Raw genomic sequence first — 27,031 nt, forward strand, 5'->3', positions numbered from 1 at the left:
CTTTTGCATTGACAGCTGTGTGTGGTGTGGGATTGTTGATGAGATCTGCTGATGAACAACTTAATTTGGCATCTTCGGAAAATTGCTTTCTAAGAATGTTGTCCATAAAGTTATTTGACTGCGGCAATGGACCTGAATGATGCATCGGCTAATAGAGCTTCTTGTGTTTTGATAGAGTGCAAATAAACATGCAATGTACAGTGGTTAGGAAGGCAAACATTTCTGCATGAAAATAGGCTCATTGAAAATCTCTCTCCTATCAAAAGTTCTTCACTACAACTTTTGATAGGAGAGAGATTTTCCATTCTACACAGATGGGTATATCTCAATTTTTGGTTTAGAATCTTCCAAAATTCATAAATTTTTAATTAAATTACGTTCCATCCACTGTTCACCGCATGTAATTTTGTGTATATTGAAGTTTATGGTGAAAAATTGTAAGCCGTTAATTAAGGGCTCAAATGCCTCAATGAATGAATGAAATGACTGGCTGGTTGACTAACAGTCGGACAAACCGCCTCACTGATTGAATGCAAAATTGCATTCAACACAAAATATGACCATAGTACACTGACACCAGCAGAACATTCATCATTCAAATCATGCCATACAAAAATCAGTTGGCTAGGCGACGGCGGCGGCTTCTTTGGTTACTTTAACGCGAGGTGAGGCCAACTAAGAATCTGCAAGGCAACTAATGTGCCTTAATTGCCGGTCATAACAATAAATGTTGGCATAAAAATGCACAGCAGACCTTTTGCATAATAAAGAAGAAGCTTTCACTTGGCCAGCGAAGAATTCTTCGTTACACTTCAAAGTCTTTGTGGAAGATGTCCAGCCAAGAATTTTTCCAATCAGATGATGTTCATCGTGTTGTGAAAAGGGCCAATGCGGATGTGAATACCCCTCCTCTTGGGTACATACCTAACCTACCTATGTGGTATTAGAATAATAACCATTAATTTTATGCCAATTTACTTTATAGTTGTAGTTTTTTCTGTTGTTTCCTAGAACCCCATGCATAAAATTGGATGTTCAGTCATTAGATTAATACCGGAATTAGTTATGGCTGGTTGATCAGCGACTAGAGCGAATGGAGGATTTAAAATTCTAATAAGATTTATTGTTTTTGTTCATTTCTTGGATTAATTTTTATCTTCCTCAAACGCTAATGAAACAAATTGCAAGGTGAGAGCTCAGCGAAATTAGATACGTTTTGTCGTTCGGGAAAGGGCATATGTGGTGGCATGTTTAAGGGCAATTCGGAAAATGAAATGCAGGCTACAGCTACAGTGAGAGATGTCAATAAAATTTAATGACATCTGCAAATGTTATGGGAATGAACAAAAAAATGGGAAGGGTCTCACAATCATTCTAATGAATAGCAATTTGTATACAGTGGCTCAAATGGAGGCATGATGTAGAAAAGATCATCACACGATTAGTAATCTTGGCCACTTGGAGAACTTATTTCTATCTGAAAAAAAACTTCCATAGGCCAATGACTTTCTTCTGGGGAAAAAGTCTATCGATTTATAAATTAGTTTATATAGAAAAAAATGTATCTCTCGATGAATTTTTTCCTATAGAAAAATTCAGCGAACGCTCAATGAATTATTTGATATTATTATCTCAAAGATTTTTTTCTATAGAAAAAATTAATCTTCGATCGATGAATGTTATCCTAAATGGTATAGAACCGAAAAAAAGTATTCATTGTTCGATGGAAGTCCCCGATGATCGGTAAATTTTTTTCTATAGAAAATAGACTCCATCGATCGATGAAAAATTTTCCTATAGAAAAAAGTCTTCGTCGATCGATGATTTTTTTTCCTATAGAAAAAAGTCTCTATAGACCGAAAAAAATTTTCCGTATAGAAAAAAGTCTTCGTCGATCAATACATTTTTTTTCCATTAATGGATTTTTTAAAAAATTTCTATCTGTAGAGGGACTTTTGAAGGCCTTTTGTGTATGAAACTTATTGTTCATACCGCATACAATTTAAATTTGTTCACAATTTTTCCCATAACAACCATCCCTGCCCATTTTCTTCTCTAATTCAATAAATTCCATGAAACCCCCTTTATAATTTTTCCGATATTTTTATTTCTTATTAGTTATGAAGATGATGGTCATGTCAATAATTGCCCAGATGTAGATGATAATGATGATTGGAGTTCTCCTCCCATAACTTCACTCAATAGCCCCATACATGGGCTACTCTAGAAGTTTGCCAACCATTTGATTAGGTAATTTGAAGGCACACCACATTGTTCGAGTGACTGATTATTGTCAAACGTCATCTGCCGTTCCATGTCCATCATCATCAGCATTGGAACATCCAAATGGAATTTAAATAAAGTGCCGACGCTTTTAACAAGCTGCCATAATGAGAGTTTTGCCGATGACGTTGATTCGCACCATTTCAAATGCCGTTGGTCGGCCTCAATGCAGACCGAAATATGCTAACCATTCGAAAAAGGTGTTGATGGTGATCAACACGTAAAGGCCGCAGCTAGGGTTGCGATGATGTGATGTCCAATTTATGACAGAATAATGACGATGATGTTTAATGTTTTATTATATAATAAATTGTTATTACAATATATTAAAATGATTTAACTTGGCGGGCACGATATGAAAGAAGGGAAAATATTTTAAATATTTTTCTTTGAGAAAAAAAAAACATCTTTTGATTAGAAATTGTGGTGGGAAATGGGTAAGAAATGTTCATACATCGATGGTTTAACGATTGATGAACTTTTTTAGAAATCGTGTTCGACAATGTTTTCACAGAGAAGTATTTTAATAGAGTTTTCATTGAAAGTAGCCAACTTTTCTATATAAAAAACATTTATGCACATTATATATGGATACATATATTGTTCGTATTAATTTTTATAGAAAATTTTAACCAATCATTTTCTTCTTTACAAAAGTCCATTCTAGATTTTTTTCCTTAAAATATACATTTTTGCCACTTTTCAATTCAAAAACGTAAAAAAAATGATACCAACAAAAATACCCACCAACTGCTCAGCTCACTTCACACCACCTAGCCAGCAGCAAATCGGGTTCCTCTCATGGTATTACCAAAAGATTTACTGGTGTTAACACCGATATTTATGGCAAATAAATAAATAAAAAATAAGCAACAAAATCGAAAGCTAATCAATGTAGTCATTTTTTCCAGTATCCTTATGGTGGTGGCCACCATGTTGTCGTTGTCCAACAACTTGCCTCAATAGTATCTGTTGTTGTCATCATCAGAGCCTGAAAAATCTGAATCTGAACCAAAATCTCACAACTCATAGTTTGTGTAACTGGTAGTGGTAGTTTTTAACTTGACCGGTATGGACACATTGCAAAGTGTGAGTTCGTCTGTCTGTCTGTAACTTGTCCAGGTTGTATGCAACACCAAACAAATGAGAGCGAAAGCTGTCTGACTTAACAACAAGTATGCAAATGTTTTAATGGTGTTACCAGTAACAGAGGGAGGGCAGTGATGAGAGATCAAGAAACTTTTATAATTTTGGAAAAAAGAAAGAAGAATATTTTTGTTTGTATGGAAAAACCTTTCATTCACAAAATAATGAAAATTGAAATATAGAAAAAGCATTCATCCATAGAATGACATTTTTTTCCAAAGAGAAAAACATTCATCCATAGATGAATGAAATTTTTTTTCTATAAAGAAACAACATTCATCCATAAATGAATGAACATTTTTCTATGGAAAAAAATTCATCCATAGATCAATGAAATTTTTTTCTACAGAAAAAACATTCTTCCATAGATGAAAGATTTTTTCCATAGAAAAAAACATTCTTCCATAGATGAAAGAATTTTTTTCTATGAATGATTTTTTTCCAATAGGAAAAACATTCATCAATTGATGATTGGATTTATTTTCTATAGAAAAAACTACAGAATAAAATCCATTTTTTGACCCGTGGCTGTATTGCAGCAAACCTTTTTTCCCGCACCGCGCAAAACAAAATGACCAGACTTGTTTCTCATCCCGTTATTGATATCTGTTATGATTCTTTGAAGCACGTTTTCTTGCACTTGCTGCTACATACATTGACAAATTATCCAGCTTCGGTGGACCAGACGCACCAACCATCACCACAACCACAGTCAAATGGTGATGGCGGTGATGATGGAAATTGCAAAACATATTGAAAGTGCAAGTAAAAGTCAGTGAAACAGTAAATCTTGTTGGAAGCGAGAGTAGACAAAAAATTATGATGATGATGATGAAATATTTCAAGTTGTATTATGAATCAATCAAAACGATTTTAATGCAACCCACATCTCACTCCCCCACAAATACAGTAGACAAACAAAAGACTTAAGAAACAAACTTGCAGGTTGTCTTTTGAAGTTTTGGTTTTTGGGATTTTTAGTTTTTTGTTACCATTTCCAATTATTGTTTTCCATGACCCAAATATGTCTCAGTAATCTATAAAATACCAACAAATAATAATTGCATTTATGCCGTTTTACTTTCTTCAAAAAAAAGGAAAATATTTTTTTTTTCTTTTAATGTGTCAACATTCACCTGAACCAATCATCATCAGGTTAATGTGATTTTTGTTTTTATCTTTTTTCTGTTTTTTTATTCTCTTTTCTTAACATTACCTTTTCTTCTTCTTAACTTTCATCACCTGTCAGTCATTGTGGTGGAGATAGTTCGGCTGCACTCTGTGGTGCTCTGGTGTTATTGTTATTTGTCAGCCAACCACTAACCAAGCGAACGACCAAAAAATGAAATGAAATTAAACGACATGGCCTTTTTAGCTGTTGTTGTTGCATTTTTTGATTTTGTTCTGCTGCAGCTGTTGCAAGTAGGTTTTATTTTTGGCCGACATATGCATGCCTCAGTTTTCTGTTTGAAGGGCAAAATCACTTTAACCTAGTTTAAGGCCTGTCACTAATTTCAATGTGAAACAGTTCACTGGCAATAAATACCTTCAAAAGATAATATCTTGGGCCGTTGAGCTGATCAAAGGCTTACATTTCAATTTATATTGTATAATTATTTTAATTATAAAAAAATTAAAAGAATTTTTTTTCAAATCTTCTAATCAAAATATCCTTCGTCCAACAATATTGGCAAGAATGTGCGCATTTCTTCCACAAATTCAGGCCTATTGTAATTGGCCGCAATCAGATCCGGATTTTCAACCATTTCAGTTGTATTTGTATCCTTTAATTCCTCAACCGATTTATCCCAGAATCCGGCAACCAAGGGATATATAACCACAAGAACATAAATACCTGTAAATAAATCATTCATTGATCAATGCATATTTTTTCTATAGAAAAAAAAATCATGTAGGAAGAATGTTTTTTTTCTGTAGAAAAAAAAATCTTTCATCTATGGAAGAATATTTTTTCTATAGGAAAAAAATTCTTTCGTCTATGGAAGAATATTTTTTCTATAGGAAAAAAATTCTTTCATCTATGGAAGAATATTTTTTCAATAGAAAAAAATTCTTTCATCTATGGAAGAATATTTTTTCAATAGAAAAAAATTCTTTCATCTATGGAAGAATATTTTTTCAATAGAAAAAAATTCTTTCATCTATGGAAGAATATTTTTTCAATAGAAAAAAATGCTTTCATCTATGGAAGAATATTTTTTCAATAGAAAAAAATTCTTTCATCTATGGAAGAATATTTTTTCAATAGAAAAAAAATCTTTCATCTATGGAAGAATATTTTTTCAATAGAAAAAAATTCTTTCATCTATGGAAGAATATTTTTTCAATAGAATACAATTCTTTCATCAATGGAAGAATATTGTTTCTATAGGAAAAAAATTCTTTCATCTATGGAAGAATATTTTTTCTATAGGAAAAAAATTCTTTCATCAATGGAAGAATATTTTTTCTATAGGAAAAAAATTCTTTCATCAATGGAAGAATATTTTTTCTATAGGAAAAAAATTCTTTCATCAATGGAAGAATATTTTTTCTATAGGAAAAAAATTCTTTCATCTATGGAACAATATTTTTTCTATAGAAAAAATTTATTTCATCTATAGAAAAAAAACTTTCATCTATGGAAGACTATTTTTTCTATAGAACAAATTCTTTCATCTATGGAATTTTTTCTATTGAAAAAAATTCTTTCGCCTATGGAAGACTATTTTTTGTAGAAAAATTTCTTTCATCTATGAAGGTATATTTTGTTATAGAAAAAAATTCGTTCATTTATGGAGGAATATTTTTCCTATAGAATTGGTAATTGGTAATTTGTTTTTACTTACAAAAATGTCGATATTTCAAACAGTCCATTTGAAATTCTGAATATTTCGGCATGTCTCCATTAAATTTGATTTTCTTTAAAATCCGACAAAATTCCACAAAATAATGACGCATAAATTCTTTGCGTTTCATTCGCAATTCAGGACTCAGCAATAAAAATTGTGAATACAACAAATCAATATTGGAAGGAGCAAAACAGCTAGCCTGATAATCCAATAAAATAACATCCTCCATTTCTCCCGAATTTCGATCCCATTTAAACATTAAATTTTTCATATGAAAATCACCATGATTTAACACGAATATGCCCTTCTCTCCATTGACATAGGAATTGAATAAATTCTTACACGATGGGAGCACATACTTTTGCATTTCCGTTAGTTTTTGATGATAAATTTCAAATTCAGGATATGATGCCAATAATTGTATGAAATTTCGGAAACCATTGTCCATGTAATCACTGAGTGCTGGAATACTAATGCTCATAAAGCCATCTTGGAATTTTGTAACCACTTTATGGTCTTCACTTTGACCCAATGCAAATGAAACGGCATGTAGTTTGGCCAATTTCGTATAGACAGCTTTAACTTCTTGGACATTTAAATGGCGACCACGTATCGCGTCATAACCCAATTCACAAAGGTCCTCCAGAATTATAATTTTGTGGGGTGTCAATGAGTGATAAATTATTCTGAAAGGGCATTCAAAATTAGCTTCACAATTTTTACTGGTGATACAAAGCCAACAACTTACCCTGCTGTTAACAAAGTTTCCTCACCATGTTCTTTCAAAATCTGACAAATCTTGGGCAATGCCTCGGTGTACATGCCAATTTCCGTTTCAAATACTTTGGTTTTCTTTAGAATTTCTTGTTTCATACCCTCAGCACTGGGTATGGTTTTCATTATCAGAGATTTGTTTAGCAATGTCGTGGCATTTAGGCGATATTCCACTTTACAACGAAACATAACACTGGCATAATGATCACCTTTCATACTTGCCGGACTAAGTTCGAATTTCACAATCTAAAATCGATTTATTAGTTTGGAATAGATTAAAGGAACCTTGAGTACCTACCTCAACTGCAACATTGTTATGGTATTCCTTTAAAACCTTTTCCAAAAATTCTTTATTTATCCAATCGGGTGCAGCCAGCTCATCGTCATTGTAATAACTCATTGTAAACTATTTGTTTTCCGATAATGACCGTTTGGGTTGAAAAATTATTTTACACTAAATAGTAAAATCTATTGTTTATATAATATATATATATATATATATATTGGGACGAAATATCTCAAGAGTTTAACAATTGATAAAATTTTACTGATAAGATATAGTTGGCGATTTTTTTTATTATAGTGATAAAAAAGACACTAATGTTTTGAGTGTTCTTCCGAATACAATTATTAAAAAATTAGAAACAAAATATTCTTTAAACATCCACGCCTATATGGGTCTCGAAAAAAGATATTCTCTAAAAATCCAGGCATGTATGGGTCTCCAAAAAACCACGCCTATATGGGTCTCGAAAAAAGATATTCTCTAAAAATCCAGGCATGAATCGGTCTCCCAAAAGACACGCATATATGGGTCTCGAAAAAAGATATTCTCTAAAAATCCAGGCATGAATGGGTCTCCAAAAAAAATCCACGCCTATTTGGGTCTCGAAAAAAAATATTCTTTAAGAAAATCCACGCCTATATGGGTCTCGAAAAAAATATTCTTTAAGAAAATCCACGCCTATATGGGTCTCGGAAAAAATATTCTTTAAGAAAATCCACGCCTATATGGGTCTCGGAAAAAATATTCTTTAAGAAAATCCACGCCTATATGGGTCTCGAAGAAAATATTCTTTAAGAAAATCCACGCCTATATGGGTCTCGAAAAAAATATTCTTTAATAAATCCACGCCTATTACGATCTTGAAAAAAATATTCATTAAAAAATCCAGGACTATTAGGATCTTGAAAAATATTACATTAAAAAATTCACGCCTATTAGGATCTTCAAAAATATTATTTAAAAAATCAATAAATCCAGGCCTTTATGGGTTTCAACAATTATTCATTAAATCTACGCCTATATGGGTCTCCAAAAAATTATTTATTAAAAAAATCAAAGCGTATATGAGTCGCAAAAAATGTATTATTTAAAAAAGATGTATTCTTTAAAAAATGCACATCTATATGGATCTTCCAAAAAATATTCTCTAAAAAATCCACGCCTCTATAGGTCTAACAAAAAATTTTCCTAAAAAATCTTTTTCGATATAGGTCTGTCCTCGACAGTTTGGGTCTCGAAAAAAATACTTTAAAAAATCCACGCCTCTATAGGTCTAAGAAAATATATTCCTAAAAAATCTACGCCGATATAGGTCTGTATCCGACAGTTTGGGTCTCGAAAAAAATACTTAAAAAAATCCACGCCTAAATGGTTGATGATAAAATAATTTTATTCAAAAACCGCGCCCAAATGGTTGATGAAAGAAATATTTTTTTTTAAATCCATGTCTCTGTAGAAAAAATGTTTTTTTTTTTAAATCCACGCCTCTGTGGATGTTGAAAAAATATTTTTTTAAAAAAATCCACTGCTTTGTTATTATTGACATGCTTTGTTTATTTATTTACAAAATTAATTTACAATAACCCAACTTCTAATCCAAATATCCTTCATTTAATAATATTGGCAAAAATCTCTTCAGTTCCGCAACATAGGCGGGTTGTTTATAATTTGAAGCAGCAACTTCGGGATTTTCAACCATTTCATTGAAGTCGCTGTCCTTTAATTCCTCCACAGTTTTGCCCATAAAATCAATGACCATGGGTAACATGACGGCCACTAAAAAGATGACTGCAGAACAAAAACAATAAAAATTAAATAAAAACTATAAAAAAAAAAACAACAAATTTTAATACTCACCAAAATGTCTATATTTCAATGAAGAAATTTGAAATTCTGAATATTTTGGCATTTTTCCTTGATAATTAATTTTTTTCAGAATCCTTGTGAATTCACTAAAATAATACTGCATAAATTCATTACGTCTCGAGCGCATTTCCGTATCCAAGAGCATAAATTGTGAATACATCAAATCAATAATCGATGGCGCGTAGCAACTAAGTTGAAAATCAACCATTATCAAATTCTCCATTTTATTAGCACCATCAAATTTGAACATTAAATTTTTCATATGGAAATCTCCATGATTCAGTACGAAAATATCTCCTTGTCCATTATTTAGGCGATAGGCATTGTAGAGATCTTTACAGGCTGGATCAATTTCATTTTCTAATGCTTTTACTTTATCCGCATAAATTGCCAGGTCATCGTGGGAGGACAGTAGATTTATGAAATTTTTCAAACCATTCGTTAGCAATTCCTTCATCACGGGCAAACTAACAGTTAGAAGTCCATCTTGATATTTAGAGACAACTTCGTGGCTTTCACTGTGTCCCAACATAAAGGAAACAGCATGTAGCTTGGCCAATTTGCTATAGACACCTTTCACTTCGTCTTCGGTTAGATAGCGACCTCGAACCGTATCGAAACCCAATTCACAAAGGTCTTCGAAAATTATGACTTTGTTGGGGCTCAAGGAATGATAGATGATTCTGAAAAATAGAGAAATATAATTTTTTAAGCATATTTATCTAAAAAAAATTAAACTACATGAAGTGGCCGTAGTGCGTAGTTTAATTTTTTTCTTTTCAACAGAGATTTGGATTAAAAAAAATAATTTTTTTCACATCCTCTGAAGCGCGTTTTTTTAACATCCATAGAACACCCACAGAGGCCTTTGTTTTTAAAACACACATTTTTTCAACATACATAGAGGCTTGGGTTTAAATATATATCTATTTTTAAACCATTCACAGAGTGTTGGAGTTAAAAAAATAGCATCTATGGATGTTAATATTTGTATATTTGTTGAGATTTTTTGGCACTCAAATATTAAACAATATTCATTCCTTTTTTAATTATTTGTCCTTGGAGAAAATTCAACTTACTCTGCTGATAATTTGGTTGGCTCCCCACATTGTGCCAAGATTTTCGAAATCTTTGGAATGGCTTCGGTAAACATTTGTATTTCGGTTTCAAATACCTTTGATTCCATCAACATTTCACGTTTCATACACTCAGTAGCTGGTAGAGTTTTTATGACCAAGGAACGTTTATGGATTTTGGAACTGGCCTTATCATTTACGAAACGATATTCAGTTTTGCAACGAAACATGGCACTGGCATAATGGTCACCCTTCATGCTGGCTGGACTTATATCAAATTTAATAATCTAAAAACAATTCAACAAACTATTAATATCTTTTAAAAATATAAAACATTTGCGTTTTACCTCAACTGGTCCATTATGTTCATAGTTCGTTAAAACTTCTGCCAAAAACTCTTTATTAATCCAATCGGGTGCTGTTAATTCATCATCGTTATAGACGCTCATTTTGTTCTTCGTTTTTGGTAGTTTTATTCCGCGCGCACGTTCTCCGTTCTAAAATGAAATGAATACGAAAAGTTTGCTACGCCTTAAGTTGTCGTTTATATACTCGCAAATTGATATCCGTGGGTTCTTGTTTTTGTTTATTAACTATTTCATTTGACTCTTTAAAAAAATTCGTTCTCCAATTGATAAGATTTTCATCAATGACGTATAGATTTGTTTGTCTCCCTAGCGAGTTCTTAGAAATCGAGCCAAACTGATTATAGTTTAAATTTAAGTTCTACATATAGGAGCTATCAGAGAAAACGATGAGAGCAGAACCAGCTTAATTAATTTATAATCAGTCATAATTTTGCTTTGTCATGCTATTAAAGTTAAGTGTGGCACACGTACATATAGAAGCGACATTTGAATTATTAAACTGAGATAAAAAAAAACATTTTGTTTGGTGGAGTAGAACCTCTTAGGGGGGATCATTTTGTTCTCCTATTTGTAAATTACTCTCTTACTCTTATTGCTATTTGCTTCTTTTACGAAAATATTATTTTATTTAAACAACTGTATACACACTGTTTTATTAATAATTATTTAATTTTATAATTTATTCAACAATAGCACAGATCTACATGTATCGAAACCGCGTCCACTATTCACTCTGCTGAAAATTTTCTCTCAAATCAAAGTATTTGTAACAATTAGTATAGCACACTGAATATTTGCACACGAAGAAATTATACATGGTTCTATAATATATTCCAAAAAATATTCTTTAACAATTCTACATCTATATGGATGCATAAGAAAAATGTTGAACAAATTTCGTGGTTCTAAAGAATATATGTTTTAAAATTCACTATTCCATATTTGATATATCCACGCCTCTTTGGATGTTGAAAAACATTTTCTTAAAAAAATCCACGCCCCTTTGGATATGAAAAAAATATCCTATAAAAAATCCAAGCCTCTGTGGATGTTAAAAAATATTCTTAAAAAAATGTACGCTTCTTTGGATGTTGAAAACTTATTTTCTAAAAAATCCACACCCCTGAAGATTTTGAAAAACATGTTTAAAGAATTCAGGCCTCTGTGTATGTTTTACTTTTAAAAAATGCCATGTCTTTGTGGATTTAAATTTTTTTAATGCACGCATCTGAGGATACTAAAAAATATATATAAAAGATAAAAAATGTAAAATCTTAAAAAAAATTTTTGAGATTTAGTTTTTAACCAAAAATATCACACACTTTGAAAATTTCGTGCTCGCATTTATTAGCTTGTAATCCCAAACTAATTTTTCATTAAGTTTTCCACAAAAATTAGAAAGTAATTTCACTTTTATTACCTCAATAATCAATCCGAAAATCGAAAGTAGTTTTTGTTTTAATACCATTGTTCTTTTCACGATGCCATTGTGTACTAATTAATAAAATTAACAACTACCGCTGTGACATGCAGTTCTTTTTCCACAGCTAAGAAAAATTTTAACATTTTCAAAAAAACAAAAAAAAACTTGTTCTTAAAAAAAATATCATCTTTGTGGACGAATTTGGAAACAATTTGTTGACAAAAATCACCAAAAACAGAAACCCATTTGTCATGGCTAAAGTCTAGAGTTTTGTTAATTGTGCAGTGGACATAAAACAAAAACTACAACACAAACAATGAAAAAAAAAATGCTACTGTCATCAACATACCACCATCATCGTCGTCATCAGTAACGCCATGATGGACTACATGGCAAGTCATGTTAAATGTCCACTTAGTCGTCTTTAACACACTGACTCGGTCCGGTATCCGTCCGCTTGCCACACACTTAACACCCCAACCTATCAATAATGACGGCTAACATCGACAGATTTTGGCCACTCGTTTTTCCGTTAACATGCCACTATTGTAATTTTTGGCAAATACCAGGCGTTGTTTTGCGTGTGTGTGTGTTTTTTATTTTCAAATCGAAGGAGTTAACCGTATGTTGGAGTGTGTTTCAAATCGGCAGCTTGTAATTGCGTACAAACATAATACAAAATTTTCAAAATGCCCATAAATGTGTTGGTCGGTTTGACACACAAAATCATATTGGTCAAGTAGTTTTTGCTGCTGGTAACTAATTTCAAAAAAAATCGCAATGTTGAAATGTCATTTCATTTATCAAACTGTGATTTTTTCTAACTGCAATTCAAATCAAAAACAAACAAAACAAAAAGTGATGAAATCTTTTTTACAACTCGAATAGGCATATTCAAGTCAATTAAAATTCTGATAATATTTGCAAACTTGATATTGGAAAAAATTAGAAGTGTTAATTGATGCTACGCACGTTGTAAAAATCAAAACGATTCGCAGACTTAAAAAAATATATTTTTTAATAGATCCACGCTTATAGAGAGGTTGAAAAAATATTAAAAAAATCCATCCATCTATATATATATATATATATATAAATATTAATTTCGATAAGTAATATTTTTTATTTAAAAAAATTTTGAAAAAAATATTTTTTAAAAAAAAATCCAGGACAGAACGGGATTTGAAAAGATTTTTTTTCTTTTTTACAACTTGTATAGGCATATTTAAGCCAATTAAAATTATGATAATATTTTCATACTTGATATTGGAAAGCATAAGAAGTGTTAATTGATGTTACACACGTTTAAAAAAAGACTGATCTGTCCACAGATCCACCCTGTGTAAAAATTCAGACCTTTATGGAAAAATATTTTTTTAATTTCAATAAAAAATATATATATTTTTAATCTATATGAATTTTAAAAAAAAAATTATATATACATATATATATATATATTTAATCCACTGAAATTGAGCGTTGAAAAAATAGGATTTTTTGGGTAGTACAAAATGAAAAAATTCGCTGTTGCAAACATAAATTTACTGTGAAAAAAATTCATTAAGGGGGGGGGTCCCCCAGGGCTCCCCCCCTGCGTACGTCCCTAGTACAGGGTATTATGTCTTTGTACATATGTTTGTAACAGGCAGAACGAATCGATATAGATCTATGGTTCCTTTTGAGAATATGCATAGAATAATTTGCATGTACTTTTGTGAGCAAAGTACAGGTCGCATTTATGATCCGATTTGGATGAAATTTGGCACAGGTCACTTATTTGACCCAAGGCCTAACCCTATTGAAATTGGAGAAAATTTGTTCAGATTTATATATAGCACCCATATATAGTTTCGTCCGATTTTATGTAAATGATGTACCAAACTCCCAATATATGTTCCGATAGAGACAAAACTTTGTACAGCGTACTTAATTAGGTCCAGATTGATGTATGCGAAGTTGTGTTGGAATCAATTCAGATCTAGATATAGCTCCCATATATAGTTTCTTCCGATTTTATGGTATGTGTATGGGTTGTTTCAATTTAGTTCAAATAACTGTTTACTTCACACAATTAATTTCGTCCGATTCCAAAGATGCTATGTCTATTCTATCTACAGGATATTGTTCCTATGAGCATCTCTTGTATGTAACCAAAGTGGTTAAGGGTATCGTTTTGCCGGCCAGTCCAACTTTTGAACTTTCCTTACTGTTTTTTTTTTTTAATTCTAAGTCAACATTTTTTTGATTTAAAATTTCATGTGAAAATCTCAAGAACTCTTGAAGATATAGCCGATTAATTGTGTCAGCATCAAATAACGGCTAAAGAGCTTTTCAAACTTTAAACGCGTTTTTGTATTTTGCGAATGGCGTGCACGATAACTCAAAAACTAATAACCCAATCGATTCCAAATTTTTACACGTTTCTTTGTGAGTGTATAGCTATCGTATGAACTAGGATAAAGCCAATCGGTGAAGATCTTCCTTATTTTTTAACTTTGGTTTTGGTAAAAAATTGAAGATTTTCAAAAAATATTTTTTCAAAGGTCCACCATTTTGTTAATTTTAGAGCGAAGTCAATAATCCTAGTTTTTCTAACACCGTTGGAAATTTCGGATTCCGACGTTCCAGTGAGGAGTTATCATGCCCGCCATCAAAAATAAGGACTTCTCTTTAATTACAAAAAACAACAACAAAACAATTACAATATTTTTTTGTAAATTATTTTTCTTCTCTTTTAAATCTTCAAATATATATGTGCAAGTTACAAACCTTAACAAGCATTGGTATTGATTTACCAACTCATTGAAAATCTTGAAAAAATAAAATCGAGAATGGGGGGTTCCCTTAATTAAAAAAAAAATTTATGTGAAAATATTAAAATACGCAACAATTGATATATTTTTTTTAAATAATAATTGCCATTGTTTTGTATTATAATTGTCGTAATATAAAACAATTTGTTTGTGTACTCAGTCAATACAATACTTGTGAAGCATGTACTTTGGCGCCCAATCTAAAATTTATCATCATCAATTGTGAGTGCTGCACACAAAAATGTATTTGTTCAATTAATGAAACACCGTGGAACAAAATAATTTTTGTTTGACATTTAAATGTGCTGATCGTAAAAATAACCTAAGTCATAATATATAAATATTATAAATACGTATATGGATTTCCTTATTTTGTAAATTATTTTTGAATACCTCTCCACAAATTAATTGTTTCTGTAGCATGAAATTTATAAATAAAACTTATAAACTCAACGGTTGTAGGCCTAAAAGTATGCAACACACTTCTACAGTTGTCAACATTACCAGCTGACCGATTCTAAATAAAATGAAGTTTCTCCGAAGAGAATACGATTTTTTCCCTTCCCTTAACATTTCAAATTTCAAACTCAGAAAATCAAAAATAATTCAGGCTGATTTCTTTGTTATTAGTAGATTTGTATTTACAATTGTCTATATAAAGTTATATGTACATAAATATTTTTTCACTGTTATCGTGCTATATTGACAGCGCTGCAAGAAAATTGTTATAAAACTTTAAATAATTATCATTTGATTAACATTTACTAAACACTCCACACTTTCTGTTATCTGTGCTACTAAAATTAAAAATAAAACTTCTCCAACTAATCAAGATAACCTTCATTCAAAAGTATGGGCATAAAATTACGAATTTCTTCAATGACATCGGCACTAAAATACAAATATGCATTCATATCGGGATTTTCTGGTAATTTTGTGGCGTCAATATCTTTTAATTCCTCAGTGGGTTTTGCTAAGAATCCCAAGACCAATGGCAGCAAGACTCCAAAGCAATACATGACTGGAAAAAATTTAACAAAATTTTAATTTAGTTTTAACATGAAAAAATTAAGAATCTTACCAAAATGCCTATATTTCAGTGTGGATCTCTGGAACAGAGAATATTTTGGCAAATCTCCCTCAAAATTCAGCTTGTTTAGAATCCTTAAAAATTCCGTAAAATAATAAAACATAAAGCGATGACGTTGTAATCTTAATTCCGAACTCATGATCATAAATTGTGAATAAATCAAATCAATACAGGATGGAGCATAACAACTTATTTGATAGTCGACCATCATCATATCTTCTATGCGAGCATTCTCCTCCTTGTCATTAAATTTAAACATCATATTACGCATATGAAAATCACCATGATTTAAAACAAATATTTGCTCCGATCCATCATTTAATTTATAGGCATTGAAGAGATCCTTACACGACGTTTCCAAGTCATCGAATATCTTCTGGACTTTATCCACATAAATTGAAAATTCTTCCTTGGATTTTAACACTTCCATAAAATGTTTCATACCATATGACATCATATCTTTCATCATTGGTCCACTTATGCTCATAAAACCATCTTGATATTCAGCGACGGATTCGTGCTCCTCTTTGCTTTGACCCAACATATATGAGACAGCATGTAATTTTGCTAATTTTGTATATACGATTTTTATTTCATCTTCGGTCAAGTAACGTCCACGCAGGGTGTTATAACCCAATTCACATAGATCTTCCATAATAAGGATTTTATGGGGCTCCAAGGCGTGATAGAATAAACTGTAATGGAAAGGGGGAAACATTTACATGCATTACGTCATTTGAATAGTACTAGCCTAAAAGTATGCACTACACATAATTAAAAATATTTTTTCCCAATTAATTGTTTTTGTTTTCCATAGATAAAATAGAGGTTTTGGAGAGTGATAGAGCAAATTGAAATGGTAAGGTATATTGGACATAAATTGAAGAGTTTGCTTGATTTGAATATTGTTGGTCTAAAAGTATGCACTGCACATCAACTATTATTTTACGATTTTTGTTTTCTATAGATAATGACGGTTTTTATTATTTTCAGCAGACAGAAGAGAGGCAATTGCAGGTAATGCTTTCTGCTTTCTATAGGCTGAAGGACTTCTACTAAATTATAAAAATTAATCTTAAATAATAAATTGAGAAGGAGTCTGCCAATGTGGGTCTGGCAGTATACGGCGAGAAGTCCAAGCTGATGGTATCAACGCGCAAGTCGTCCAGTAGACTCGGACTATTTGTGGAACTTGAGAACTACAGCTTCGAGGAAGTCAACGATTTTATATACCTTGTCACCGTCATAAATAAAACTAATGGCATAAGTTTTGAAATTCGGAGAAAGTTAGTGATGGCCAACAGATGCTACTATGGTCTAAGTAACCAGTTTAGAAACATGGTCACCTCCCGCCAGATCAAACTCACACTCTACAAAACGCTGATACTACTCTTATTGTTATATGGATCTGAAGCATGGGTATTTACGCAAGCAGATGAGGACGATGCTTTGATGGTGAATATCGCCGGCTATTCTCGGACATCGGCATTGTTAAACGTATCGAGCTGCATCGAATGGATGAATGTTGTGAGAATGGATGAAGATGCCCCAGCCCAAAAGGCATATAAAAGCGAACCAGCTAATGGTTCACGTAGAAAGGGGGGCCACGAATTAGATGGAGTGATCAAGTGGAAGACAACATTACCGAACATGGTCTTTCAAATTGGAAATCTTTTTTAAGCTCGACTTATGGAACGAGGAGAAGTTTCGATTTAAAGATTTTTATTAAAGCCTCATGGTCTTATAAAGGAATATTGAAATACCTTATAAAGAAAACTGAAAGGTCTTCTTTAGAAGACGAAAACAATCCTCGAATGGAGTACTTACAGGTCCTCTAAAGGACGACTAAAAATCGCCTAAAGTAATTTACAGAATATGCAATTTATACTCATTTTCTTTTCTAAATAATTTGCCTAAAAGTTTGCATCACTCACTGAACCTTAATATATTCGGAGATAACCGTAGATGTAATCTATAGAAGGCGAAAAAATCCTCGAATGGAATACTCACAGGTCTCCTAAAGGACAACTGAAAATCGTCAAAGAGTAATTAACCGAATATTCAATTTATAGTCCTTCTCCTTCTTAAAAAACTCCTAAAAGTATGCATCACTCACTGTATCCCACTATACTCGATATTAATCATACATCCACTCTATAATCTTAATCACCTTCTGTTCTATTTCCATTCCATGATCTTGTCTTTGAATTGGTATTTACACATCGTCATGTATTTTCCACGCTTTGTATCACACACAACAATTAATAAATAAATATATATTGAAATTGTGGTTTGTCTTACCTTGCCGATAGTTTTGTTGGTTCACCACATTCAGCTAAGATTTTCTCTAATTTCCGTAATGTCTCCGAATACATTTTAATTTCGGTTTCAAATAATTTTGAATCCATTAGTAGTTCACGTTTTTTACTATCCTCTTCGACGGGTAATGTTTTCAGAATTAGAGAGCGTTTTTTCAGGCTTCCACTCAGGCGATATTCCACTTTACAACGAAACATAATACTGGCATAATGATCACCCTTCATGCTGGCCGGACTCATTTCGTAAGTAATTAACTGGAAATGAAAGGTTGAATTTTAGGAAATAAAAAATATTTTTAACAGCAATTTCAATATCTAATTTCCTGGAAGGTGACAAAATTCCCCTGTAGACGCTTAAAAATGTGTATTCAATTTCTAATTGTTTATATTTACTTTTTTTATAGTTCCATTAGTCCAACTTACCTCCAGATCGTTGACCTTTTCGTATTTTGCCAAAACCATTTGTAAAAAATTTCGATCTATCCATGCGGGGGGTGTCAATTCATCTTCGTTGTATAAACTCATTGTGAGATGGCGTCTATTAATATTTATTGTCTCGCCCAAGAGATGTTGTCACATAGAAATGAAAATAGTAAATAGAAAATTATTATTCTATATTCTGACTGAACCTAACAAACTAGTCGTCTGAGTGGCACACGTCTTCGCTCGATAGTAGCTATATAAGCTATATAAAAAAACAAAACAAATGTTTATCAATTTGATTACACCGATTGCCGAACAGTGCTACGATCCAACGAACGAACAACGAAACTAAATTGATGCTTATTCTACTACACGTTACAAACGAATGGGTTCAGCAATTGAATTGTTTTTTGTTTATACGCCGTTCTAAATTAAAATGAGATAACTCATGATACAAATATTTGTTGGGTACAATAAAAAAATAAATGTAAATACAGTCGAATTCGCTTATAGACATGGTGAATTCATCATGCGATATAAGCAATATTAAAAAATGGCAACCTTTTTTTACACTTATGGGTGTAAACGATTCCGACATGTTACACCATGCTAAGCCAAATATAGATGTTTTTTTTTTTATTTAAAAAAGACTTAATCATATTTGTCATGTAACAAGCATTTCTAAGTTTACGCTTCGTTTAGTATAATAATAACTAATAAATTATAATAAATAGCTAGTCAACTCTTAATGAAAAAAATACACTGAGAAAATAATTGTGAACTGGTAGTAATATCGTTAAGTCCTGCGGGACCGACATTTTTTGATTTGCCTATATTGAAATTTTTTCGATACTTTCCTCCCTCCCAGAACTCGTAATGCTAAAATTGCAACCACTTCAAGTGATGTGCATTAAAAATTCCTTAAATCAGTCGGGATCTTTATATGAGGGCGAGAGTCATTGAGTCATCATAGGGATTTTGTTAAAACATGGACCCATACCGAAACCTATAATGCCAAATTACAGTCACTTCGTTAAGAAAATGTGATTTTACCTTCTAAAATGGGGCGGAACCTTTCAATGAGGGCTTCAAAAATCATAGGCCTATATCGAAAATTTTCTGCGAAGATACTTTTCAATGATTTTCACCTTCTCAGAGCCCGAAATGCCATTCAAAATTTCTTAAACCAGTCGAGATAATTGTTTATGTACTGAGAATAATACCAAAGACTCTGATCAAGAATTACAATTTACCGAAAATGTTGCAGGATTTTTGCATGGGGATTAAGGTTAAAACCTTCAAATAACTTTTATATAGGGGTTTTATAAAAAAGTGGACCCATATAGAAAAATATTTGTTGTATCTTTCAAAACCTGGAATGCCAATTTAACTTTCAAATACTAAAAATAGGGCGTAAACTTTATATGAGGGCTTCTAAAAAATAATGGACCTGTATAGAAAATGTGCGAAGAATTTTTTTGGATGCTTTTCTCTCTCTCGCAGAACATGAAATGCCAAAGTTGCAAACACTTCATTGGGCTGCTACCTTCAAAATACCGAAATTGATGCGGGGTTATGAAAAAATTGATATCGGGGTTATGACAAAGCGAAGACCTATATCTATACCCACTAATAACGTAGAATGCCAAATCACATATTGTCATATTTTCAGCAAATCTAGATCACGTCCGAAAATGGAACCCATCGATCCACACAGTTACCTCCTCACAAAGGGTGAAGATTTTTTGAACTTATTACTCTTCGTCAGGACCATAAAAACCCTTTAAAATTGAGTGGATCCTTTATATGGGGGGATCATTTTTCTGATCATACACATTGAAAATTTCCTCAAAAATGTTTATCAACCTCGAAGAAACCGAAATGCTAATTTACAGCCACTTCGATCTTTATATAGACAATGCCCGGAAATCAAAATTACAGCCACTTTGGTGTAAAAATTCGTCAGTAAAAAAACGGAATAATACTATTTTGTCCTTTATACCATCCTTTTAAAATCACATCTGGTGGGATCAATTGGTACAAACTAACCCTAAAATCAGTTTTCCAATTTTTTAACGTTTAGGCTGATTTTCGAGTTTTGGTACATTCTGATGTTTATAGTAAAACGTTATGGCGAACATTTTTGTAGAATATTCGGACCTGTTACAATCCCATTTTGATTGAGTTTTCAATCATTTCTGGAAAAGGGGACAGCGCCCGCCTGAGTATTTTATTCGGTTCAAGAAGAAGAATAACTTATAGGGTCCGGAGAATATTTCGATGTGTCCAAAAAGGCGGAGTATATAAAAAATGGATGGGGAATAGTGAATCTGGTTTTGTCTAAATTGGAAACATACAAATATTAATTCGAAACATAGATTTATTTCAAATATAAGTTATATTACTACATTTCCTCTGTTTCATATCCCCCACAAACCATCACAAATTTGAGAAATCATAATCTTACATATGCCATCGGATGAGGATATGTATTTGGTATATTCCCAACTAATTTAAAATCGCACAAATAATCGATATAATACGTATATCCGAATGTGGTGAAATTCAAACGTCTGTTCCATCCGCTTTATTGTTTACATTAATATTTAATTTGATTATTTAGTAATAACGGTATTTTAAAATGTATATTTTTATCATTTTCCTTAAAAGCTAATCCAGATAACCTTCCCTCAATAAAATCGGCAACAATTTGCGATATTCTTCAACAACAACCGGAAGATCATATAATTGGACTTTGGCTGCTGGATCTTCCAACAATTTTGCCAAATCAATAGTATGTTGTTCTTCGGCTGGGATCCCTGCAATAACCTGCACCATTGGTAGGAATGAAGCAATCAAAAATAGAACTAGAGAAAAACAAGAGAAACACAAAAATATAAATCGTCTTCAAAGAAGTACTTCACAAAAATAAACCTGCACTTACCAAAATGGCGATATTTCAAATTGGCAATTTGGAAATCCGAATACAATGGCAATTCGCCTTTGAATTGTATTTTCTTTAATATCCTTAGAAATTCTTCGAAATAATACAGCATATATTCATTGCGTTCCATACGCATTTCCGAACTCATCATCATTATTTGGGAATACAACAAATCAATATTCGCCGGGGCATAACAGCTACCTTGGAAATCCACCATAATCAAATCTGCCATTTGATTCTTTTTATTGAATTTAAACATCATATTTTTCAAATGAAAATCGCCATGTATTATAACGAAAATATCGCCCACACCCTTATTGAGCGTATACGAACGATACAGTTCTTTACACTTGCGGTCTAAGTCACTTTTCATGGCAGAGATTTTCTCATAATATAACGCAAATTCTTCATGCTTTGAAAGCATTTCAATTAAATTATTAATACCATCTGAAATCATTTGATTTACCATCGGTAAGCTGGTACTTAAAAACCCCTCTTGATATTTTGTAACCATTTCGGATTCATCACTGTGTCCCAGCATAAAGGAGACAGCATGGAGGCGGGCGATTTTACGATAAACCGCTTTAATTTCTTCATCGGTGAGGAAACGATCACGAATTGTATTGTATCCTAATTCGCAAAGATCCTCGAAGATAATTACTTTATGCGGGTCGAGAGAATGATAAATGAGACTGGAAAGAGAGAGAGAGTGAGAGAAAAATTTGGTACATTAGAAAGTGATGCATACTTTTAGGTATAATATAAGAAAACCCGCTTAAATGTGAATGAAAATATATTCGTATATATCAGACTGTAAATAATTATTTCCTATTTACTTACTCTGCACACAATTTTGTTGCTTCACCACAATTTTTTCATGGCCTCATCATAAGGCGTGGATTTTTTAAAGAATATTTTTCATGGCCTCATCATAAGACGTGGATTTTTTAAAGAATATTTGTTCATGGCCTCATCATAAGGCGTGGATTTTTTAAAGAATATTTTTTCATGGCCTCATCATAAGGCGTGGATTTTTTAAAGAATATTTTTTCATGGCCTCATCATAAGGCGTGGATTTTTTAAAGAATATTTTTTCATGGCCTCATCATAAGGCGTGGATTTTTTAAAGAATATTTTTTCATGGCCTCATCATAAGGCGTGGATTTTTTAAAGAATATTTTTCATCGCCTCATCATAAGGCGTGGATTTTTTAAAGAATATTTTTTCATGGCCTCATCATAAGGCGTGGATTTTTTCATGGCCTCATCATAAGGCGTGGATTTTTTAAAGAATATTTTTTCATGGCCTCATTATATGGCGTGGATTTTTTTTTTTAAGGATTTTTAAAGAATTTTTTTTCATGGCCTCATCATAAGGCGTGGATTTTTAAAGAATTTTTTTTCATGGCCTCATCATAAGGCGTGGATTTTTAAAGAATTTTTTTCATGGCCTCATCATAAGGCGTGGATTTTTAAAGAATTTTTTTTCATGGCCTCATCATAAGGCGTGGATTTTTAAAGAATTTTTTTTTTTTTCATGGCCTCATCATAAGGCGTGGATTTTTAAAGAATTTTTTTTCATGGCCTCATCATAAGGCGTGGATTTTTAAAGAATTTTTTTTCATGGCCTCATCATAAGGCGTGGATTTTTAAAGAATTTTTTTTCATGGCCTCATCATAAGGCGTGGATTTTTTAAAGAATATTTTTTCATGGCCTCATCATAAGGCGTGGATTTTTTAAAAATATTTTTTCATGGCCTCATCATAAGGCGTGGATTTTTTAAAGAATATTTTTTCATGGCCTCATCATAAGGCGTGGATTTTTAAAGAATTTTTTTTCATGGCCTCATCATAAGGCGTGGATTTTTAAAGAATTTTTTTTCATGGCCTCATCATAAGGCGTGGATTTTTAAAGAATTTTTTTTCATGGCCTCATCATAAGGCGTGGATTTTTAAAGAATTTTTTTTCATGGCCTCATCATAAGGCGCTTCAATCCAGATAACCTTCTCTTAATAAAATTGGCATAAATCTGCGAATTTCTTGAACGAAATCAGGCGTGCGATATACCATCGACAGCATATCAGGATTTTCAAATTGTTTGTTGGTATCGACATTTTTCAATTCCTCAGCCGATTTGCCAATAAAAGAAACAATCAGGGGCAAGAAAGTGGACATTAAAAAGATTGCTATAGAAAAAACGAAATATTAATAAATATGTATTTTATAAATTCCATCAAAATTACTTACTAAAATGACGATATTTTAATCCCGAAATTTGAAAATCCGAATATAGTGGCAGCTCCCCTTGATATTTAATTTTCTTTAGAATCCTTATGAATTCCGTAAAATAATACTGCATAAATTCATGGCGTCGCATTCTCAACTCCGGACTCAGCATCATAATTTGTGAATACACCAAATCTACGTTCGACGGAGCATAACAACTAATTTGATAGTCCACCATAATACAATCTTCCATTTGATCCTTTTTATTGAAACGGAACATGATATTTTTCATATGAAAGTCACCATGGTTAAGAACGAAAATATCTCCGCTATTGCCCTGCCCCTGTTGATGGGCTCTATATAGATTTTTACTATTCTGATTGATTTTATCCTTCATGGCTTTAATTTTCTCAAAATATACATCGAACTCATCGTAGCATGATAGCGTATCAATAAAGTTACGCAAACCATTTTCCATTAATAGTTCCATTTGTGGGCTATCCACACTGAGAATGCCATATTGATATTTTGTTACCAACTCGTGTTGTTCACTGTGAGCCAACATATAGGAGACAGCATGTAGTTTAGCCAGTTTGGTGTAGACCGCTTTGATTTCATCTTCGTTGAGTAATCGGGACCGTATGGTGTCATAGCCCGAACTGCAGAGATCTTCAAAAATGATAACTTTTTGTGGTTCCAATGCATGATAGATGAGTCTGAAAAACAAACAGACGAATATTAAGGATTTTTTAAATTTTAAAGCCTACAAGGCTTTAAAATTTAAAATTTATTTTTTAAATATTTTTTTCAAGGCCTAGAAAGGCGTGGATTTTTTCTTAAACTATACTTTGAGAATAAATATTTTACTTACTCTGCTGATAATTTCGTTGGTTCTCCACACTCGGCCAAGATCTTTTCAATTTTTGGCAGTGTCTCAGAATACATACTGATTTCTGTTTCAAACAAACACGATTCCATTAACATTTCACGTTTGGGTCCCTCTTCCATGGGTAAAGTTTTTATAATCATTGATTTCTCTTTGACGCTGGCATTTCTATCGAAACGATATTGAACCTTGCAACGGAACATAATACTGGCATAATGATCACCTTTCATGCTGGCTGGACTCAATGTAAATTCGACGACCTGTAATGACAGAAAATATAACAACAACAACACAGGATTAAATCTGACTTCTTTGCAACAAAATTATTCCCAAACAATTTCAAAAAATAAAATGCCGAAAATTCTATTTGAAAATATTTAATTTTATCTCCATTATTTTTATGAATCATTTTGTTGTTGTTGTTTTCAAAACCTACCTCAGCATCAACATTATTTTCATACTGAGTTAAAACTTTTTCCAAAAATTCTTTGTTAATCCATGGTGGGGGTACCAGTTCATCGGTATTGTAGATACTCATTTTGATGTCGGACTAATAAAAATTAAACTCCGTTCTCTACAAACGCTTATTTTGTTATGAAAATCTTCCTGGCGTAGTTACGACCTTTTATTGGAACATTAGCAGATAAGGCTCCCTTCTAAAAATCTAAGTGTCACTTATAAATAGTTAATGATAAGAAATCATTCACATAACATACACCCTCTACCAATAACTATGGAAAGCGATTGTATTTCGCTTTATCGATAAACCATCGATGGCAAAATTTAATGCAATACTTCTCTTACTAAAATGATACCCTTTCTCTTTGGAGATTCAAAACAACTCCCATCTGGGAATCCTACCATAAAAAGTCGATTTCCTCAATCGTATCCACAGATCAACGTCACTAACCTTTGTTACCTTATAGATAAGATATCGTTAACATTCCCATTTCCTACCGAATCATGCCCGATACTACGTCAATAATTACTCGCTTTTTCACAAAGAAAAAAATATTTGTCTTTGTAAATTTTAAATTTTGTTCTTGATAAACAAAATGGCCTACCATGTGGCGTCGAATTCAATTTGATATACCTGCCACCTGCCATTATCCAAAAGTGGACAACTTTATTATTGATAGCAACAATTCTTAAGATTAAGTGATTGCAGCTGTAAACTTTTAAAGTATCGCAATTTATGAACATGATTCTGCAATTTTCAGCCTTAACATGTTTTAAAATTTTGAATTGATTTTTGGTCGCATGCCAAATAACATCACATGTTCTAATCATTTGAGATAACAACAAATGGTGGGAACTTAACATTCGTACCTCCTAGAAACCCATAAACATCATATTAGCAACGAACTTAATCTATATACGAAACGGCGACGAAACAGCTAAAGCTAGAAACTTGAAATTTGGCATGTAGGTCCGGTTTGGTGCGTAGGCGTGTGATAACGCTGGGTTTTGGGAAAATCGTACTAAAAGGGAATGGTTAGACGTGAAAGTCTGAAATTTGGTACGTAGCTTTGTATACGACGAGCGAAGTGGAATGAGTAAAAACGAAATTGAACTTTAGTACTACACTAAGAGGTACTAAACATTATATTTGAATGGAATCGGTAGAGATACACGTATGAAACTTGATATGGAGCTCAAGCTATTACAATTAGAATGATGTGCAAAACTATTTTTTACAAATTAGTACTAAATGGTAATGCAGTTTACGCCGGAACGGTTGGAACTACAACTCTGAAATTTCGTATGTAGATTTGTCAATAATAAGCAAATCAGAATGTTTGAACAAATTTTAGAAATTAGTACTAAAGTACTAAATATTATACTACGATGAAACAGGTAGGGATAGATATCTGAAATTTGGTATGTAGCTTAAGCTATAACAAATAGAATGATATGCAAAAATATTCTTTGGAAATTAGTACTAAAATGGTGAAATTTTTTATGCAGCTTGATGAACAAATCAGAATATTCGAAGCAATTTTTGGAAATTTGTACTAAAAAGTACTAAATATTTTACTACGATGGAATAGTTAGGGATAGATATCTGAAATTTGGTATCTAACTTATTACAAATATAATGATGGGCAAATATATATATATATATATTTTTTTTTTTGAAATTGGTGGTGATAAAAAGTACTAAATAATGAAATACAATGGAACTGGTAGAAATAGAAATCTGAAATTTAGTATGTAGCTTAATCTATTGCAAATATAATGATAATCATAATTGTTT

General features: G+C 32.1%; 3 protein-coding genes across 3 annotated transcripts; all 3 read right to left on the reverse strand.

Annotated features, from left to right (window-relative positions):
* Positions 1-5,087: 5,087 nt before the first annotated feature.
* On the reverse strand, positions 5,088-7,455 carry LOC133328350 (uncharacterized). The gene is made up of 4 exons (XM_061536920.1): positions 7,354-7,455; positions 7,030-7,301; positions 6,279-6,967; positions 5,088-5,284 (listed from the first exon to the last, which is right to left on the reverse strand). The coding sequence occupies exons 1-4, from the start codon at positions 7,453-7,455 to the stop codon at positions 5,088-5,090; spliced, it is 1,260 nt and encodes a 419-aa protein (XP_061392904.1).
* A 1,477-nt stretch (positions 7,456-8,932) lies between these two features.
* LOC133328351 (uncharacterized) lies at positions 8,933-25,312 on the reverse strand. The gene is made up of 4 exons (XM_061536921.1): positions 25,211-25,312; positions 24,760-25,034; positions 23,910-24,604; positions 8,933-9,129 (listed from the first exon to the last, which is right to left on the reverse strand). Exons 1-4 carry the CDS (start codon positions 25,310-25,312, stop codon positions 8,933-8,935), a joined length of 1,269 nt encoding a protein of 422 aa, XP_061392905.1.
* On the reverse strand, positions 21,389-23,776 carry LOC133328360 (uncharacterized). The gene is made up of 3 exons (XM_061536932.1): positions 23,730-23,776; positions 21,663-22,354; positions 21,389-21,585 (listed from the first exon to the last, which is right to left on the reverse strand). Exons 1-3 carry the CDS (start codon positions 23,774-23,776, stop codon positions 21,389-21,391), a joined length of 936 nt encoding a protein of 311 aa, XP_061392916.1.
* Positions 25,313-27,031: the final 1,719 nt, after the last annotated feature.

Source organism: Musca vetustissima, unplaced genomic scaffold (genome assembly GCF_032173495.1).
Source record: "Musca vetustissima isolate MV318-11 ecotype Yass unplaced genomic scaffold, APGP_CSIRO_Mvet_v1 utg5393, whole genome shotgun sequence".
Taxonomy (NCBI): domain Eukaryota; kingdom Metazoa; phylum Arthropoda; class Insecta; order Diptera; family Muscidae; genus Musca; species Musca vetustissima.